At 44.9% G+C, this 20,359-nt stretch overlaps 1 protein-coding gene across 5 annotated transcripts in view; it reads left to right on the forward strand.

The window, feature by feature from the left end:
• Positions 1–20,359, forward strand: part of Ppfibp2 (PPFIA binding protein 2) — a 159,454-nt gene that overhangs the window by 85,000 nt on the left and 54,095 nt on the right. For all 5 annotated transcript variants that reach the window (XM_038322355.1, XM_038322336.1, XM_038322346.1 and 2 more), the window contains 2 exons: positions 8,643–8,735; positions 12,871–12,984. In XM_038322355.1, the coding sequence (XP_038178283.1) occupies positions 8,643–8,735; positions 12,871–12,984 (207 nt within the window). The remainder of the gene's footprint in view (positions 1–8,642; positions 8,736–12,870; positions 12,985–20,359) is intronic.

Consider the following 20,359-nt stretch of genomic DNA (forward strand, 5'->3'; position numbering starts at 1 on the left):
TGTAATTCCAGCACTCAGGACGATGAGGCAGGAGGATCAGAAGTTGAAGGGCAGACCAGGACTATACAGCAAGACTTTATCTCAATAAAGAGGGAAAAAAAGCATTTCAAGAAATTGTCCAGTGTGGTGCACTCAGAATCCCTGCATATTCACAGGCAAGTGTTTTGATACAAGTCAGTATAGTCTGACCAGATGGAACAGTGTGTGCTCTGTAATAAAGATCTTGGAACTAGAATCCAGGGCTTATAAAAAGTGCTGAAGGAAGTGGCACTCTATCTTGCTAAGCCTACAGATCTTGAAACTTCATCGAGACAGGAAGACAGATGTGCTCTGACAACCTTAAAGCAGTAGCTTTGGAAAGCAGCTCTTGACTCTGAAAGCAGCATGATAGCCAGAGCTATTGTTATGGGGTGTATCTTAGGGTTTCCCCACTCTTCTTAGTGTTTTCCTATATACCAATGATACTTCATTTTGGTGTTTTCCTTGCTCCATTTGATCTGGAACCTACTCTGTCACCAAGTTCAGTCAAGTTCAGCACTGACAATAGTCTCCTGGGTGTGTCAGTCAAGGAATGATAAAGAACTCCTCTCACCCAGCATCTCTGAGAATGGACTACGGTATGTTTCTAATGAAGACTGTACTGTCCAGTAGACACTGGACAGGTTATGCCAGTCATGTCCTGGGGATTCTGTTTCACCCCAACCATGTTGTCAGGCATGCAAATGTCATCCAGAATTCCATGAAGAGCCGTGCATAACTAGCTATCCCTTCCTTGATCACGATCCAAGGGAGGGCAGACTAGGAATGAGCAAATATCATGGAATCTGATGAGCCACTGTGGTTTAGTGATGGCTTTTAAGAGGCTGCTGGAGGTGGATTTAGCTGGCCTAATGTCTAAATTGGAACAGTTTTTTGAAAGTGTGTATGTGTGTATGTCTGTGCACCTGGAGGCTAGAAGATGATGTTGTTAGATGTCATGCTCTCTCTCATTTATCCACCTTATTCCCTTGAAGTGACATCCTCACTGAACCTGGAGCTCACGGAGTTTTGTCTAGGTTGGTGGCTGGCAAGCTCCAACAGTGCTCCTGCCTCCCCTTCTTTCCTGCCTCTCAGAGCTGGGATTATAGACATGCGCTCAGCCTTGCCTGACTTTTTATATGAGTTCTGCGGATTTGATCTCAGGGCCTCATGTTCAAGGAAAGCTGGATTTACTCACTGAACCATCCCTCAGCCCCTCAAATGTGGGCTTTTCTGAATATTGAAATTTTTGCTGCATTCATTATAAATATGTGTACGGCACAGAGTACTTAGAGTGCACAACAAAATGTTTGTAAAGAGGAAAAGCCTGCGGTCATGAAAATCTGACTCAAACCACAGGCACCTTTTCGGGGCAGTGGAAAAGTGGACACGTCTCGAGCTGTGTGCCGGGCCGAAGGCGTGAGTCCCATCCTGTTGGCCAGCAGTGCATTTGTGTGGTCGGTCAGGCTCTTCCCAGTTTCCTTTCCAGCCTTTTGGTTATTGTTCCTGTGGGTTGTTTGCACAGATCTTTATAGATACTTCTTAGATGTCCTGATGAGAAATACCGCCTCTTGTTCTCTTGAACAAAATGGGGAGTTAATTAAAACTCTCAGGAGTGGGAATTAACTACTTCTTCTAACTGAACCTTGGTTTCTGGGCTTAGACAAAGCCATTTAAATGATTTCCATATTCTTTTGAGCATTCAAAGGCTGTTTATAACATGAAGGAATTATAAAGCACCCTGCTTCAAAAAGCGCTCTCTACTTTTAGTTCCATACATTTTTATATTTTTATGTATGTAGACTAGCTGCCCCCCCTGCTGTTGCTCTGTGGCTTTTTTTTTTTTTTTTAACGAACTGGATACTTGAGATGAGGTGATCTCCCTGAGATGGCAGCCTGGTTCTTTTCCCTTTGTACTCTGACATCTTATGGGGATGCTGTAGAAACCTATAAACGAATGTTGAAGCCTCCAGCAACGTATTAAGGTTCCTCTGCCTTCAGGTCTAGTTGCATAATGAATGGGGCCCAGAGAGCCTCTAATTTTGAGTCGCCCAGGTCCCGGCCCTGTGTACAGCTATGTAGGACTTAGAAACTGTTTCAGCATAGCCTCTTAAATAGGTAGGCGTATATTCTTATTTACCTGACATTGTATATATTCCATTTCATCTTTTTCTTTTGGACTTCAGTTTCTGTTTATTTCATGATTTCTTTTTATATTTTTTTCTCCCACTCCACCCTAGCACATGCCCCCGGGTCAGTTTATTCTTGTACTCATCTCTTGTCTTTGCCTTACTGGAGGCAGACAGGTGGTGGATAGAAAGCCATCCATTCCTCACACAAAAGAGACTCACTGCCCTTTTAATCCCAGTGTATCCCACACAGACACACCCTGAGCCACACATTAGCCCTTGATATGATAATCCTGGTATCCTGGTTTGAACTACAGTGGGTTTAGAACTGACTGCCTGGTTTTAAAAATTGCCAGCCTAAGCAAATCAAACAAGGGAAGGCAGAATTCCTTTGTAATTCAGTAATTCAGTACTATATGCAAATTGCAAGAATTCTTTCCTATGAATCTGTTCCCAGAGGAATAAACTTTGGTGATCATGTTGAGACAGATGCATTAGCCAAGATTTTTTGTTCACAAGTAGCAGAAACTCAGTTTGATCTAGCCCAAGACTAGACTCATAGGACTAATACAAAGGCTCAGTCTATGTCTCTGCTTTTTACAGCATAAACCAGGGAAGAAGATACCATCCTGGTTTTTCATTTATTCATATTCTCTCCCCCTCTCTCCCTCTCCACCTCCCTCCCTCTCTTTTTCTTCTCTCTCTTTTCATTATCTCCTCTCTCCCCCCACTTCGCTTGCTTCCTCCCTTTTCTTTTGTTCCTTTTATCACTCATGATTCTTGGCTACAGTAGAGGTGATGATCTTGGCCCACTGTGGACAAGGGATGATTCCATTAAGGCAGAGATGAGAAGGATCCTCCACCAAAAGTAATTAATTCAAGCTTTCTTCATTTCTCTCCCTTAGCAAAACAACAAGGGGGAAGTTGAATAGTCTGGGTTTCTCACATGTGTAAGTTTTTTGTTTGGAGACCTGAGTATCTCCTGATAGGGTCATCACCAACTAAATCGCAGTGTCCTGCAAGATGTAGGAAGCTGTTTTATTTCTTGAGCCTACCTTCAACTTCAAGCTTTCCACGCAGGAGGAACTTATCCAGAGAAAATACTTGGGAGCTCCTGCAGATGACCTGTGTTTGATTCCTCAAACCTGCATGGGAGCTCATGACTGTCTGTAACTCCAATTCCAGGGTACTTTGATACCCTCTTCTGACCTCCATAGGCACCAGGTACATAGGCATACATACAAACAGAATTTGCATACACATAAAAAGTAAATAAATTAAACATATAATTCTTTTTGGAAAATGGTAAATATCTTAAAGCCCCAGGGAGAGATGTGAGGGTTTTAATAGTAGCATGCTAGGTCCGGATTCTTATATATAGGTCCAAACTTCACTCTATTCAGATACTACTCCTGCTGGATCTTTTTTTCAAGACCGGGTTTTTCTGTAGCTTTGGAGCCTGTTCTGGAATTAGCTCTTGTAGACCAGGCTGACCTCGAATTCATAGAGATCCACCAGCCTCTGCTTCCTGAGTGCTGGGATTAAAGGCATGTGCCACCACCGTCGGGCTTTCCTGCTGGACCTTGATGGCCAGTCGCATCTCTCTTAGACACACCAGGCTTCCTTCCATCCCGTGACTGCTCTTCTAATAACTGAAACTGACTAACTCTTAGGATATATCCCAAGATCTCCAACCAAAACCACCGGCACTACATTTTCATAAAGCCTATCATACTGGTGTTTAGAAACAGTCCACCCTTAGGCTATTGATTTACTCAAGCTATGTGCTTGTTAGGTTTGCTCAGCTCCAGTGGTGGCAGCTAGTCCTATAGAAAATGTGATGACCTTTGAGTCAAAGAAACATGTTATTCCTATTCCCAGGACATTGGAATATGACTCCCAAGGCTTAGGGAAGGTGTTGGAATGACAGCTCTTGTTCTTGTTTTGTAATTCGCACTCAAGAGATTTGAGGTTTTTTGTTTTCTAAAAGATTTTTAAGATTGTATTTTATGTGTATGTGTGAGTGTTTGCACCTAAGCCTGTTTATCCCATGAGTGAAGGTGCCCGTGGAGGCCAGAAAGGGGGGGGGGCTGAGCTCCTGGTTCTGCAGTTACAAGAGGTAGTAGTGAATCTTTTACTTTTGGTGCAGGGAACTGACCCTGGGTTCTCTGCAAGGGCAGCCAGTGCTCTTACCCCCTGAGCCTCTCCAGCCCTGGGATTGGAATTTTAAAGGACAGAGTCCAGCCTTTACCCTATCTTTGTAGAGTCATGCTTCGAAAGGGACAAATGTGGCTTGTCTCTAAAAAGTTCTTGATCAACATACAAGAAATCTTTAGATCAACCAAACTGACAAGGCTCACACAGAGCCTGTCCATGCCATAAAGGAGGGAGTGGGGGTATGGGTGGAAGGGAGGGGAGGGAAGGGGAAGAGGAGGGGAAGAGATGGAAATTTTTAAAATATTAAATTTTAAAAAAAAATCTTTAGAGAGCCTGCACACCTTGTTCCAGTTCACTTCTGTGATATGAGGAAGGTAGTGTGTTTCACCGTGGCATCTCTTAGAATGCAAGGGATATAGCAATGTTCTTCCACAGTCCAGGTACCATACAGAACACATGCTCCCTTTTCCCCAAATACTTTTAGGTAACTGTCTTGACTTAGAGTGCTGAAACAGTTTTCACCATTGACATCTATCTGTTTGTCTGTCTTCCGTCTGTCCATCTATCCATCCATCCATCCATCCATCCAGTGTGCACACACCATGGTGCACACGAGAGAACAAAGGACATCTTTCAAGAGTCAGGATTCTTGCATTTTACCATGTGGATCCACACAGTCTTGGCAGCGAGAACTTGTACCTCCTGAGCTACCTGGTCAGCCCAAGGAAAAAAATCTTTTTAAGAAACTCAGCTATTAGGCTGAAGTCCCATTGGCCTTTATCTCATCTCTGACCTCCCCCTAGAAGAAAATACTGCTAAAGGCTGTGAGGCAACCTTCTGGAAGTTTCTTTGTTTTTTCCATGCATATGTAAACAGCTTTGGCGTTGCGTTGCATTTCATCGTCCTGCCGTGGGCCACTTTTGTGTCGTGCCTTTTTTCATGGCCCATTCTGTGTTTCTATGCTAGGCATAAATATGAGCCTGGAGTTTTAAGTGCTGCAAGTAAGTGGTCCAAATTATGGATCAGCCATCTTTTCTTTAACTATTCCCTTAGAGACACTTTCTAACTGTAAGATAGTCGCACAATGCACAAAACAATACAAAAACTAAATTTTATAGTTGAGCTGTCTCTGAATTAATCCCGAACAGAAAGCATAGTAATTTGCTACATAGTAACTTGAGCATATGATCTGCCTGCTCCATAGTTCTTTATCTGTAAAATGGGAACAGAAGTAGCACTCTTTGTACGAGGTGATGGGAAGAACTAGAAGAAGGGCTGTGTGAAAAGTGCTCTGAGCAGCTCCTGGCTTCTGTTGAACGCTGCGTGCTGAGAGTGCTGTGCTCAGACAATACTGTGCTGCTCTCTCAGAACTGCTATGACCTTTGCTGTGTGTGTTATTCTTCCAACTATTTTGTAAGCATCTCAGCAAAGCAATGAGTTTTACCGAATTCTGTTTACAGTATCATCATAGATGCGGTTTACCCCAGTATACAAAGTCTCTGTGAATAAGAAGACCTCTCCTAGGTAGTCAGTTTGATTTTCTAAACTAACTTATCTGCCAGGATCTCACCGCCCAGCCCAGGCTGGCCTCATATAATCCTCCTTACTTAGCGTGCTAGCCTCCTGTGTGTTCATCTTTAACACATTGCGATTCTTCTTCTACTAGCTGCTAGAATGGAGCCTGCACCATCAGCCTTTCCTACTGTGTTCTGTGAGCTCTGTGTCAGACATTTTCTGTTTGAACGTAGGACTCTAACTTATTTTCTTACCATGGCTTTGGGGTCAGTTAGTACAAATGGCTGCTACAGTGGGTGACTGTGGAGGCATTTTTGTGTTATAATGTGGGACTGGTTTGAATGAGTTTTGTTATCAGCTCAGCTGGCAGCTACTGTTCCTAGAAACCACCAGAGGCCCAGATGGAAGAGTAACTGTGGAAGAACCACCTGTATGAGAACGGCCTGCATGGGTGTCCTAGGTCTCTCAACTGTCAGGGGTCAGAGTTCAGACATGACATCAGTGGTGCCAACACAGTGTGAGAGAGTCAGAGCTTCTACTACTTATGGTCGGGATGTGTAGCCACCTATGGGAATCACAGGAACATCCAGCAGCAAAGGCAGAGAGAATGAGGCAGGACCTGGGCACCATGCAATTAATTGGTTTCCCATAAGAAGTCTTAATTGGTGGATTTAAAGAGAGCAGATGTTAGATCCCCCCAAAGAGATAGCAGCCACCTTAAGTTTGTTTGTCAGGTGTCTAAGTAGTGCCTCTGCAGAAGTGGTGGGAAAGGAGAGTTATCTCTGCTCTCCCAGTAGGAGCCATGATGGTTTTGTAGAGCTTTGCCAACTCTCAGTGGTGATTGAACCTTTGACTGCACCTTGCTATGGGAAAGTAAGACTTGCATTCAGAAACAAGAGTTACAGCGGGGCCTGGTGAGACAGGCCTGTGGTCCCAGTACTGGGAGGCTCAGGAAGGACTGCTGTGACTTCAAGGCCAGCTTGGGCTACACGGTGAGATACATGGTGAAACTCTGTCTCACATAAGAAAAAAATTATGTTGGAAAGGGAAAATAAAATTGTAGCAGTTATTGTAAGGGCAGACTATAAATAACTGAATACAGCACAGTGGCTATGGGGACTTGCCTGAGACTTGTGGCCAGATCTACCCTTTAGTCCTTGGCCTTCTCCACCTTCTTGTAGGACAAGTTGTGACTCTATGGCTGGACAGTGCCATTTATAAATAATGGTGATTTTGACCTTGGAATCAGACATACATTGACATTTGGTAGACTAGCTGCTTTCCTCTCTGTCTTCTGAAAATTGCCACCCACTGTGAGTCCTTCAGCAGGAGAATGTGCCCTGCTCCTAAGAGTTGTCTTCTCACTGGTTCAGGAAAACAGATGTTAGCTGTGACCCACCTCTGGATGCTGGAGGCAAGTCTGCCCCATGGGAGAACCTGGGTATTAACTACTCTCGCAGCAGTAAACTGCCATCCACAAAAGAGCCATTGGTGATTGTGAAGGCCCTTTGTCTGTGGCATCAAAGAGATTCTGTCACAGTGTTTAGATGGTGCAGGCTTGAGCTGAACTGGAAGGAAAGGCAGTGGTGTCACCAGGTGCCAAGAGCCATCTCAGCTGCGCCTGGTACAGCTGTCTGGGAAATGCCCTAGGCTCAGTCCACTACTGTCCCTTCAACCGAAACCCAGTGAGGTTCCATTTTATAAAATGCCTAGCTGTTCTAGATGGGAGTGATTCTGTCACTGGAATGAAGGGCAGAGGAGGTGCTTTTCCTCACAGACAGGTTGGAGAGCCTATTCTGGTAGTTGAAATGTGGGGAGATGAGCTTCGTGATAAGATGGGACAGCCCTGGACTTTTCTGAGTTGCCCATTTGCACACTTGTACTTTTCTCTGGTATACACCTCCCTCAGGAATTGATCATTGACACTGGTCAAGCCCAGATTATCAGGATAACAGCTTTCCTCCTGAGCAGTGAGATCTACTCTTTGAGGCCGGCAACCCTCTGCATGGCTGCTGTGGATCCCTGATTTCAGCCTTTCCTTTGGGATGGAGGAAGGGAGCACTGGTGGGCTGGGAGCCAGCTTTGTGCCATTAGGAGCTCTGACCCCACTGCTGTCTCAGGGCAGTTTGTAGGCATCTGTCCTCCTCTGCCACTTTGCACCTCCTCTCTTTCTTTCTAGTTCCTAGTTCTTTCCATTTATCCTTTCCCCTCTGTTTCACTCATTGAGATCCCCTGGGTATTATTTGCTTAGATTCTGCTCAAAATTGTGTCACTGAAGCTTACTGCTTTCAGCTTAAGTGCTGCTGAAACATGCTCTTGTCATGGCTGCATTTGCAGTGCACCTTCTGATTGGTTTTCTCAGTTTTCTCTTTGAGTGTTTAGGATGTAAATCTGCAGAACTCTAGCAGGAGAGGGTGAGGATTCCAAGGTTGACATCCCACTTTTCCACACCTACGTGTTCCACAAGTGGTGCTAACTGCGGTCTCCTTCCATAGCAGACCCTTCATAGGCTAGGCCTCTAGCTGAACCAGACCCAGCATGCCTGGCTCATCAGGTCAAGCCCTGCTGCTTGGTTGGAAGCGCTTTTGAGGCCCTTCCAGCCAAGGGTGAGGTCATCAGGTTTCACCATCTTCTAGGACACACCTTGTAGTGGCATGTGGTCTGGGCCTCTGGGCTGTCTTGAAATCAGGTTTTCTGTTTTGGGATTGGTTTTGCACATAGCATCGCCGAAACTGACCTTATAAGTGGCACACATTGTTCATTGCATTGGGAAGTGGTCAGTGCTTTTCTAGCCCTTTAAGTGTGTTCTTTCCCCCTCTTCAGTCCCAGGTAAATCACCACAGTGCTGCTAGTAATGAAACCTACCAGGAACGCCTGGCGCGGCTAGAAGGAGATAAAGAGTCCCTCATACTACAGGTGAGTCATCTTGCTCCTTAGCTTCCCCAGGAAAGGGAGGACTCCCCAGGAGGAATCCTCTGTTGGAAAGTGTTGTTAGTCTGTGAATCCCTCACTTACCTTGTGATGCTAAGCATCTCTCTGTGTACCCTACAAGTCCTGTGGGCAGGTTGAGACTGGGTGCTAGCAATGAGCAAACTGGGCCCAGTTATCTGGGAGCCTCTAAGTCTGCTAGGGGAGATGAGTGGATCCTTTGTCACTAATAAAATTGAGCCCTGAGTGACACAGCCTCAGGGAGCACGCTAATGGAATCTGATCCATGAGTCTGAACCTGGATCCAGACAGATCGCTTGAATGCCAGATCCCCTGCTCTGGTAGCATGGGCTGGGCCTTTGCTGGCTCTCTTGCTCTAGGAGAGGAGTAGAGCTTTGAAACTTTCATAGAGAAAGGACAACAAAGCAGCCTCTCACTTTCAAAAGTCAGTGTTCCTTGGTAGGACATCACATTGCGTGTTCTTCTAGAGAGCCTGCATGGCAGCAGAAGGAAGGCGCTCTTTGCTGTGTTATCCCCCAAATGCACCAATATATTTAGCAAGCAGGTATTCAAGGTCTCCTCTGAACTGCATACAAATGGACAGTTTGGAGAATGTAAATATCAGTGTCCTAATATCAGCTTCTTAAAAACCTTGAAGGATTAAGAATAATCCTTAAGGAGATGAAGGCTGGGATGCAGGTTTTAGAGTGCTTGCCTGTATGCATGAAGTCCTTGGATTCCATCCCCAGTACACTGGGATGGTGCACACCTGTAATCTCCGAGTTTGGGAGATGGAAAAAGGAGGCCCAGAAATTAAAAACTACGTAGTTGGTTTGAGGATAGCCACATGAGACACTCTCCCCACCACACACACAACACACACACACACACACACACACACACAAATTGTGCTGAAATGGAGGGAAGTGTAGGAGGGGGACATTGAGGTCTGATGTTGGCCCCAAGGTTTGGAGCACTAGGTAGGGATTGTGAATGAGATGGCAGTATGCATATTTTCTTTTACTTTTTATTTTATAAACTTAAGATTAATCAATTCTTTCGGAAACTAGAAATTCTGAGAATTTCACTAAACAGATTAGGTTAATATCCATCTTTTGGTTGTGCCTCTCTCACCTCCATTAAATGATTGAGCTCATACCAAACATATAATTTGTAGCCTCCTTTTATTCTTTTATTTGCTTCATTGACTTCTTTCTTTTTTTAAGTGGTGTTTGTCTGCATATATGACTGTATGCGAGTGTTGGATCATCCAGAACTGGAGTTACAGACAGTTGTGAGCTGCTGTGTAGGTGCTGGGAATTGAACCCAGGTGCTCTGATAAGCTCTTGCCACTGAACAATCTCTCCAGCACCTTCAATGACTTTTTAAATAATTAAATCATTATAAAGTAATTGAATATCTGGTTTGTGAGATACTGGTTTAGATCCTGTGGGTATATTGGTGAATAAAATGGAGAGAGAGAGAGAGAGAGAGAGACACAGAGAGAGAGACAGAGAGAGAGAGAGAGAAAGAGAGAATCCAAACCAATATCTAAAATATTTCAGATAGTGATAAGTACCATGGAGAAAAATAAATTCAGATAAGCAGTGTTCAGGCAGGCGCTCCCTGGCAGAAGGGAGGTGTAAATCATGGATACCTGCAGGAGTGCATTCCAGGCAAAGGAGGTGATCAGTCCAGCCCATCAACAGAGATGGAATGTCCTTGGTGTGTGGCAGAACAGCAAGGGGCTGTTGTGGCTGGAGTCACTGGGAAGAAGGGGTAGCAGGGGCCTGTTTTTATAACACAAGCCCCTTGAAGGGTGTAGAATTTGAAACTTCATCCCCAAGAAATGATTCATGAAATGATAGTCCAGTGTAGAACTGCATAGCAAGCAGTATGAAACTACAGACTTTTGAACCAGGACCCTCCACGATTGGAACAACACATAGCCATTTAGATGGGATTACAGTTAATAAAGAAGTCCCATGTAAAAAAGCTCCCTTTCGCAGCCATTTATGTTCTTACCAAATTCTTGACTAACCCCTGTTTAAATAATCGGAACACAATTGAGGAGCTGTTGACTAATAAAGGTGAAAGTTGACCCTCATGATGTCTGTTCTGCCAGGAGCAGTGCACAAATCATTTACAACTTCTGGCTCCTGCCCTGTTCAGTAGTGCCCTGTGGAGCTGGTTCTGCGATTCTCAGCAGGGCATAGCCACTTGCATAATCTGCATGGTAGTTGAGTCAGACTGAATGAGTTGGAGCCCTTAACCCAGAATACAATTTCCTGGGTCTCTTTGTAGAAGAACAAGATTAGTTTCTGTCCCCTCCCAGTTCCTAAAGTTACATTTAATATAGGGCTCAAAAATATTTGTTTGTAAAGAATGAAGATAGAATTCTGAAATATTTAGTGCCATCTCTATACCTCCTGAGTCACATGGCATTGACCTCAGGCTCAGAAGACCCTGAAGCCCTTTGTCTTTGGCCTTCTTTACTACTGTTGCCTGTACTACTCCACAGAGCCCCATCACATATCTAAGAATGGTACAGCTTTACAAATTTTATTCCTTGTAATGGCACTAAAACACCTTCCCATAACAAAAACCCTGAATCCCAGGAAGCACACCCATTCCCCAGAACTCCACTCTCTTGAATGTGTAGTTCATTACCAGTTGAAAAGACACGTGCTACTGATATAGTATTCAGGAACAAGGATCAAAACCAAATAAAGACATGTGACTAGAGAGATGGCTCAGCAGTGAAGAGCATTGATTTTTCTTCCAGAGGACCTGGGTTCGATTCTCAGCACCCACATGGCCACTAACAGCTCAAGTTCCCAGGGTATCTGACACCCCCTTTTGTCCTCTGTTGGCACTGAACACACATACATGCAGACAAAGCAGCCATACATATAAGAATAAGGAATATTAACAGTAATACACACACACACACACACACACACACACACACGTTGTTTAAATGGACCTAGTTGGTGGGAGGAGCCTATCTTTGAATATTGGAATGTCAGCAAACAGCACACCTCTGCATCAGCTTTAAGAGTGTTTTAATTATTCACTCCTTATTTGGGTCTAGAAACACAATATGTAAAGTTGATAGGCTCATTTAAATGTGTGCCTTCAAGAAAAGGAATTTTCTAATTCATAAATTCATTTCAACACTCATAAATGAATGTATATTAGCTTCTTCATGCTTTATTAATTATTACAGAATGAGAAATTAATTAGAATAACCTATGTATAAAGGATCACCATGTCTTCAACCAAGAAGTTCACGATTTACTGTTGATTCCTTGAGTTTTGGAAGGTCTCCCGTTCTCTTTTGTTTTCCCGTATGGAACTGTTTCATAAGAAAGCATAGAAAGGATCCTAGGGATCAACTGGCTAATAGAGAAGGCTATAAAACAGTTATAGTAGGTATATAGGGCATAAAGCGACTTTGTGTAATTGTAGTTTTCTTAGTATTTCCACAGACAGTCTCAGGGTTCTTCAGAAAAATGGCTTCTTTCTTCCATGTGTGTGCAGTGTGGCTTTGGTGTTGTATGACTTAAGAGTCATGTTTTGGCCTGTAGAGCACAGAAACCTTTCTGGAGCCAAGTTTTGTCAGTGCTAATACATGCCCTTTGCGTCCCACATTCCTTAATTACTTCCAAACGCTCCCTTGATAGGTGAGCAGTCCCCACACCCGTGTGAGAGAAGCAAGGTCATTGGTTGGTTTTCATGAAGGTTTGGGTTGCTCTTCCCCATGAGGTGGCAGAGTCCTGGCAAGAGCTGAGATATGCCTTGAAGTCGGACTGCCCCACTAGAGGAATAAGGAGCAGGAGTCCAGCCCAGAGGCAGCTCTCATGACTCTTGGGTAGGTGCTTTCCTCTCAAGTCTGTTAAGAGCAGGAAATGTGACCAAGGCATTTAGGCAGTGCTAAGATTCCAGGGTAAGGTGAGATTCTAACTGGAGTTGCCTTGCTCTGGGATTCTGTTTCAACTCACTCTCCTAAAGAGAGCCCTTCATCAGCAGGTTGCTTTCGCAGCTCACCCACCCCACAGTGGGGACTTCTCTGCCTGACACACAGTCCAGATCCTCCACTATTGTCTATGTTCTACAACAGGTGAGCGTCCTCACAGACCAAGTGGAAGCCCAAGGAGAGAAGATTCGGGACCTTGAAGTGTGTCTGGAAGGACACCAGGTGAAACTCAATGCTGCCGAAGAGATGCTTCAGCAGGTACGGGCAGGTGAAGTGGAGGGCTTTGGACCTGAAGCAGCTCAGGTGTTAAATGCCCCTTTATGGGCTCCTGCTTACTCTCCCATGATGCCTGGAGGTGGGGTTGGCTGTGCACCCTGCAATGTTTAGACAGCGGGTGAAGCCAACCTGAACGTTGAGGGTGCGGTGGGGCGGGGCTGGCCTGTGGGAAATAACTTGTTGAGCTGGTTAGACAGAGTCCCAGGAGAACGTTCTCTCTGCTTGCCACTTCATCTTATCATCGAAGCTGTCACCTGCCAAGGGGTGGCATCTGGGGTTGTAGAAAGGCAACCTGTCAGCTTGTTTTCTGCCTTTTCCCCCACCCTCACTCCAGTCATTTCTTCTGTAGTTTCTTTTGATTAAAAATTATCACCTAAATGCCATCTTACTGTAATTTAGTTGAAATCCCAAAGGAAAGCAATAGTTAGCTGCTTCCTTATCCTTTTGATAGTTCCGGTGTGTGCACACATGATTTGCAATGTTGTGGTCCCACAGAGGGAAAGTCTAGTCCTTAAAGTTTGTATACTTCAGCATGATGTGGCGATTCTTTTCCATTTAAAAAATATTGCGGCGTACCTGTCTCCACTATCACAGTTTTTTTAAGTCAAAATATCAGAATTGACCTAACCATCCTTCATCCCCCCAAAGAATTGTATCATATTGTAAAAAGTAAGTTAGGGCTATTACAAAGGGGTACTAAGTTGTTGTAAAAAGTCTTGAAGGTCTGCTGAGCAAACCATTAGACTTTTGATTCAATCTAGTCCTATATTTCCTTTGCTGAAATTGTCCTTGCACTTTTAGCTATTTTGAAAATTAAAGTGTGCTGGAAGCTTCTGTGTGTGCTTTGTAGCTGTTGATGTAATACCTGACATAGGGAAGTCTCACTCTCTATTCAAAGAACAAAAGGCTTTCTCTTCAAATGAGTGGGTTTACTTAGATGACTGATTATAATCCTTTCCTCAGAGCACTGTAAGACCAGGCTGTGAACACAGTGTTTGCTTTCTACTGTTGGCCTTAGCATAGATGTCATAGTTTCAGGGTGTGCTAGTTTTGTTTGGGTGCATTTGAAGAATTTAAGGGAAGAAAAGGTAAATCAGTACCTTGATGGATGTGACTTTATAAAAATTAGTTGCCAGGTGGTGACGGCACAAGGCTTTAACCCCAGCAGTCTGGAGGCAGAGACAGGTGGATGGATCTCTGAGTTCAAGGTCCGTCTGGCATGAGTTCCAGGACAGCCAGGGCTACACCGAGAAACCCTGTCTCAAAAACTAAAACACTAGTTGCAGCAGCATGGAAGTTGCAATTACTTTGCTATCTTCTCCTGATTAATAAATTACCATGTTTGTGACTCAGTTTGATTTTGCTTAGATTATATACCATTTTTCTTACTTACAGTTTTTCCTGGGAAATTATGATTAGCAACAGGTCCTTTTTAGAAGAAAAAAAAATTAATCTATCTTTTGACTACCTGGGAAAGAAAATAGCCTGATGTGGTAAAAATATCTTTTATGAACCATACGGGGATTGAATTTTCAGGTCTGCATGAGGTGTGGTTTGGATGCGGGCGGGAGAGGAAGGACAATGATAGACAGCTGTGAACAGTTCAGAGAGACCCTGACGAGCTGACTGTGAAAGTGAGTGAGTGCACTAGAATGTCTGAAGGCTGACCTTTCAGGAAGGTGGCACCTGGCTAGAAGCCATGGTTAGAGCTTAGAGAATGGCTGCATTGTGGTGCTGGAGTTGTCTGCTTGACTGCTTCCCGCTACAGCAGTGTTCCTGTCTGTTGAGGAGTCTGGCAGGGGCCAGCAGTGCCTCGACAGAGCTTGGCTCACCCATCTGTCAGCATTGTCACTAAGAAAGCCTTTGGGACTTGTGATTGGCTTTTGTATCCTGTTTATTCTAATTCTGTGTTGTGTGCCGTGAGGGAGGTATCAGGTATTGATTTGCTTATGCAGTAGATGTGATGTCATCCTTCACCTGCTACAGACTGAAGTAAGGGTGGCTCAGCATTTGTCTCTTCTAAAATTTGACTAAGGTCTGTGTCCATAACTTTCGGTGTGACCTCCCAGTCTTTTAAGGGTACCATTTCATAAAAATTCCATGTTCCTATTGTGAGACACATTTGAGCCTCAGCTCCCAGTAGGTGTTTATTGAACTTGGTGGTTTCAGCTCTAGATCTTAAGTGCTATTGCTGTCATGGAATCTGCTTGGTGCTGTTTGTGAAGACCCTTGGTTCTTGCCCTACAGTGCTGATACAATGCTGTTTACAGCCAGGAATATGTATATGTCCTATGAACTAGGGCAGGAAGAGGCTTGCCCAGTTTGGCTAAGATATCCTTCGCTGCAGGGCTCTTGGCTTCTGGTGGTTGGAACAAAAATGACTCACGGCCTAGAGGCAGAGAGTGGACACAATTGCTTCTTTCTGCCAGCCGGGGAGACCATTTCTATCCTTCCAGACCTGCCCCATTGCTCTGGATGAGGTCTTTCCCTCCAGTGGGGCCTTCCCGGAACCTGTTACTTCCCCTGGATGCACTGGTCTAAATAACACTGCACACTGCCTTTGTGGACCCAGTAATGCAAGAGAGTCTAGTTAGTTGCTGTTTTTTTCTTTTTCTTTTCTTTTTTATTTTTTAACACAGAGGTAAAAATTAAAGATTTAAAGATGTTTTAAAAATTTGACACTTATTTTAATTTTGACTTGTCCTGTATGAAATACAGAGTAAGTTACTATGGGTCATGCCTGGCCTGGAGATCTCTAGCCTGCATATATGCTCTGGACTGTCTTCCACCCACAGGCTGGAATAACACTTGGAGACTGTCTCAGTTACTTAATTACTCAGTTAAGACACCATGACAAAGGCAGTTTATAAAAGAAAGAGTTTATTAGGGGGCTCATATTTCCACAGGGTTAGAGTTTATGATCATCATGTCTGGGAACACGGCGGCAGGCAGGCAGGCAGGCAAAGTGCTAAGCAGTATCTTACATCCTTATCCACAGACTTGAGGCAAGTGAGAGCTAACTGGGGAATGGTGTAGTGTAACATGAGGGCCGGCTCGTTGGGGTTTCTGTCCCACCCGGTACCCCACAGCCGGCAAGCCCCAAAGAAATCACACAGAGAGTCTGCATTAGATATAAACTGATTGGCCCATTAGCTCAGGCTACTTATTAGCTCTTGTAGCTTATATGAACCCATTATTCTTATCTATGTTAGCCACATGGCTCAGTACCTTTCTCAGCTGGCAGGTTCCATCTTGCTTCTCGGTGGTCTGGGCAGGAATGGGAGGAATGGGCTTCCTCCTTTCCAGCATTGTCCTGTTCTCATCGCCCCGCCTCTACTTCCTCTCTGATTGACCCGCCCATACTTCCTGCCCGGCCAATCAGTGTTTTATTAAAATACATGATTGGCAGAATACAGATAATTCTCCTGCAGCAGTGTGGGCTTTTGGGACCTCAAAGCCACCACCAATGACACAATGGCACACCTCCTCCACCAGAATCACATCTCTTAATCCTTCCCAAACAGTCCAAACAACTGGGGACCAAGCATCTAAACATGTGTCTGGGGACCATTCTCTTAACCCAGATGTAATATGCATTGCCCCAAACCAGGGCTTTGTCTAAGTTCCAGCAATGCCTCTGAGCTGCCTTTTCCCACAGCTGCTGTACCAGTGTCAGACTCCTTCCAGGAGCCCAGAGGGAAGAGGCTAACCTCTCACCCAACTCATGAGGCAGGCCAGCTCTGACCTCCTCAGACTGTCCCAGCCCAGCCACTGCTCACCACTGATCTGCCTGCTAGCTGGTGTAGCTGAACCGGAACTCATCCAGTCCCCAGGAGAAAACACCTCCCTTGGCAGTAGATAAACCAGAAGTATATAGAACCAGCACAGGGACAGGTCCACCGAGACTGCGGTATGCTTGAAGATACCTTGGGAAGGAAGGAAGGAGGATGCAAGTTTTCCTGACTTTGCGAAGGCACCAGCCTGCTCTGAGAACCAGGGAACAACATCAGCATGTTTCAAGCCTCCAGCCCAAACTAAGAGCCCCAGGGTTTAGGTGAAGCCTACTGAGGTGTGTGACTTGAGCCTGGATGTTGATCTGGGAAGCTCAATGAATCTGTTCTTTTTTTTTAATTTTATTATTATTATTATTATTATTATTATTATTATTAGTGATGCTGGGTCTCAAGCATGCTAGGCAAACACTACTACCACTGAGCTCAGTCTCTTTGGTTTTCTTTCTTGTAGAGAATGAGGATGGCAGTCTGGGTTCTAAATCATGCGTCTCTGCTCTTTCGTCATAGGAGACTAACATGATGAGGGCTATAGTAAATACTGTCCAGAATGCATGGTTGCTGATCCTACCCTCGTTGGACCCAGGGTTTGGTAGAGATTTCTTCCACGCAGCATGGGAGGGAAGGAGTGGGCTGTGCCTCTGAAAGTGTCCTGTTGAGAAGAAAGCTCCAGAGCAAAACAGGACCAAGACCTCATGACAAAGCCAAAGGCTACACATGGAGGTGCTGTAATGGCCGTGAAGTTGTGTCCTGCTAGTCCAGTTCTGTTAGAAAGATTGTCAAACCAATGGCCAGTGTACCTGCAGACACTTCGCAAGAGTTAGGAGGCCTGGACACCAGCCCTGCAACATGTGACGAAATGGAGATTTTTTTAATCAAAGAGAATATGAAACATAACCACACAAATGATCTGGCAGGCACATAGATCTGTCTGAGGAGGTAAGACAAGGCAGCAAGTCATGAGTGAAGAAAATGGGCATTTAAATATTCTCTAAAACCCCTCAGAGACTTTAAGGCACAAATAACTAGCTTCTTCAAATTTATCTTACTTGGTGTTGTATGCCCAGACATACATAGTGGTGTATGTCAACCCACATTGCAGGTGAGGCTGAGAGTTCAAGGAGACTCAGTCAGGCTTGAATATGGTCCTAGCTTCGTGGCAAGGCTGGAGCCGTTGGTTGCAGAGGGCAAAGGTACAGGGTTTTGCTTTCTTGTCTCTCCACAGCCCGTTCTTTCATTCTGGTTTCAGATTGCCAGGCTGGCTGCAGGCCCCTGACAGTAATTCCCTGGGTCATGTTCCACTCTTAAAGATGGAGGTAATTGCTTCAAGATGTGGCCCTTTAAGGAGAGAATGAGTCAAAAGACAGATTTCTTTTTTATCAGCTCTAGTCAGGATCTGAGCCTTGGGAGAAAGGAAATGGTTGGCTGCTCTGGGACGTTAACTTTCTTTCATCTCAGAGAAAGGAAGTGCTCTTGTGCGGCCAGAAGAAGCTGGTGGTGGCAGTGAAGAGAGAGGGGCAAGGAGTTATTTTGTTCACTCTTTTCTACCAGTCCCTACCAGGTTCACAGCCCTTCGCACTAAGTGGAATGATCTTCCGTGCCCGTCCCTCCTCCTTCTTGCCCGCTTTCTTTTAAATTGCAGGCAACCTTTCAATAATAGTTAGGAGCAGGAAGTGCACTGCTGCTTGGGAAGCTTCCTCCCCTTACCCTCAGTGGACTGCCCACCTGCTGCTGCCTCCCCCCCCTGCCCCGTGTCCATCATGGTAGCTGCAGGACTCTAAGCAGTGCCCAGTGGGGTCCTACCCTGTAGGTCAGAAGCCTGGGCAAGTTTGTCTCAGCTCCAGACAAGCAGTTTGCATCCAGAGCTGACTCCGGTGCTGGGAGTGACAGCCAGCAGCGACACAGGGACGTTTTCTTTAGAGAAGACGGAATAAAGGCAGTCTGCAAAGAAGATGGGAAAGCAAAATGAATGGCCTTGGGCATCTGGTACAGGGAAGATGAGGTGGCAGCCAGGAACGTATGCCGATGAATGCTGTGGAGTCTGTAAAAGCCTAGAAGTATAAGTTATAGCTAAAGTTTAGACACTGGATCCTAGAGTAAAAACTGTTTGCGCCCCTTAGGTGAAGGCAGCAGGCAGGCTACAGGCAGACAGACATCTTGTTGAGGAGTAAAAGGAAGAGGGGCAGGAGGGAGGGTTCTTTCTCTCATGTATATGTATGTATTACACACAACAGCACACATTTACTTATACAGAGACGGGACCTATGAGTTGGTGGTAAGTTTAAAGGCAAGGGAGGCCAGTAGGGAGGCTTCTTTAGAATGTCAGAAATTTGGTCATGTTTATAGCCCAAGGAAGAGAGCTGATGGTGAGGACGAGATTAAATGCCGGTCAGAGTGCATGATTGATGGTCCTATCCCAGACCAGCACAGAGCTTGATGGGAACTCTGTTCAAGGCAGCACAAAGGTGAGGGAGTGGCTAGGCAGTGAATGGGAGTTTATCTGAGTTACTAGCTAGAGGAAGAGCAGGGAACAGCAGCAAAGACCATTGGTTGGTGGCCAAGGTAACTGACATTCACCAAGTTGTGCGAGTATGCCTTGAAGGGCAGAAGTGGTAAGGTCAGTCAAAATGATACAATTGGGAAAATTCAGTAAGTAGTGCTCGGTGTCAGTCTCTCTCTCTCTCTCTCTCTCTCTCTCTCTCTCTCCCCATTGTTCCCTCCCCCTTTCTGTGCTTATGTGTCCATTTCTCTGTCTCTATCTCTGTGTCATCTCTGTCTCTCTTTAACTCTTTGTGTGTGTGTGTGTGTGTGTGTGTCTGTGACCCTGTCTTTACCTTTGTGTGTTTCTGTCTCTCTGTCTGTGTCTCTCTCTGTGCCCCTGTCTTTACATTTGTGTATATGTCTATGTATACATATATACATACATGTACCTGTCTCTCTGTCTCTATCTCAGTCTTTCTCTTGCAGGGATAGGGGAGGGCTGCAGGGTCAGTGTAGACCAGTCTGGGTTCCCCTTCACTTAGCCTCTGAGTGCTAAGGTTACAGATGTATGCAAACACTTCCAGCTTTCTGGGGTACAAAATAGTTGATGAAAGTGGGAGAACGTGACATAAGATGACAGGGTGCAGTCATGTCAGGTTAGCTTTATAATGGATTGGGGGGAGAGAGAGGGAGAGGGAGAAGGAGAGCATGCATGCGTTTGCGCTCACGCAAGCATGTTTGCTCCCACTAAGACAGGGATTTAATAGAGATGAATGAGGTGATAGTGGAAAACTCTGAAAGAAAGAATGTAAGTTCAGTGAATGATGGCAGTTTTTACTGTGTTGGTAGATAGGAAGAGAGGTTATTTGACTAGAGGACATTGTGGGGTCTAAAACTTGGAGATCTGGAACAGTCACTGAGAAAAACCAGCCAGGGATATGTAAAGTTTTACCAGGCGGTATTGGCAGTTAATTTATAATCAATTCGGAGGAGTTTGTATTGAGACCGATGGGCATGCTTAAATGACTTTCAGTAGCAATGCTTAGGTCATCAGGAGTGGAAATAAATATAAACAGATTTGGTTC

This window comes from Arvicola amphibius, chromosome 1 (genome assembly GCF_903992535.2).
Source record: "Arvicola amphibius chromosome 1, mArvAmp1.2, whole genome shotgun sequence".
In the NCBI taxonomy this organism is placed as follows: Eukaryota; Metazoa; Chordata; class Mammalia; order Rodentia; family Cricetidae; genus Arvicola; species Arvicola amphibius.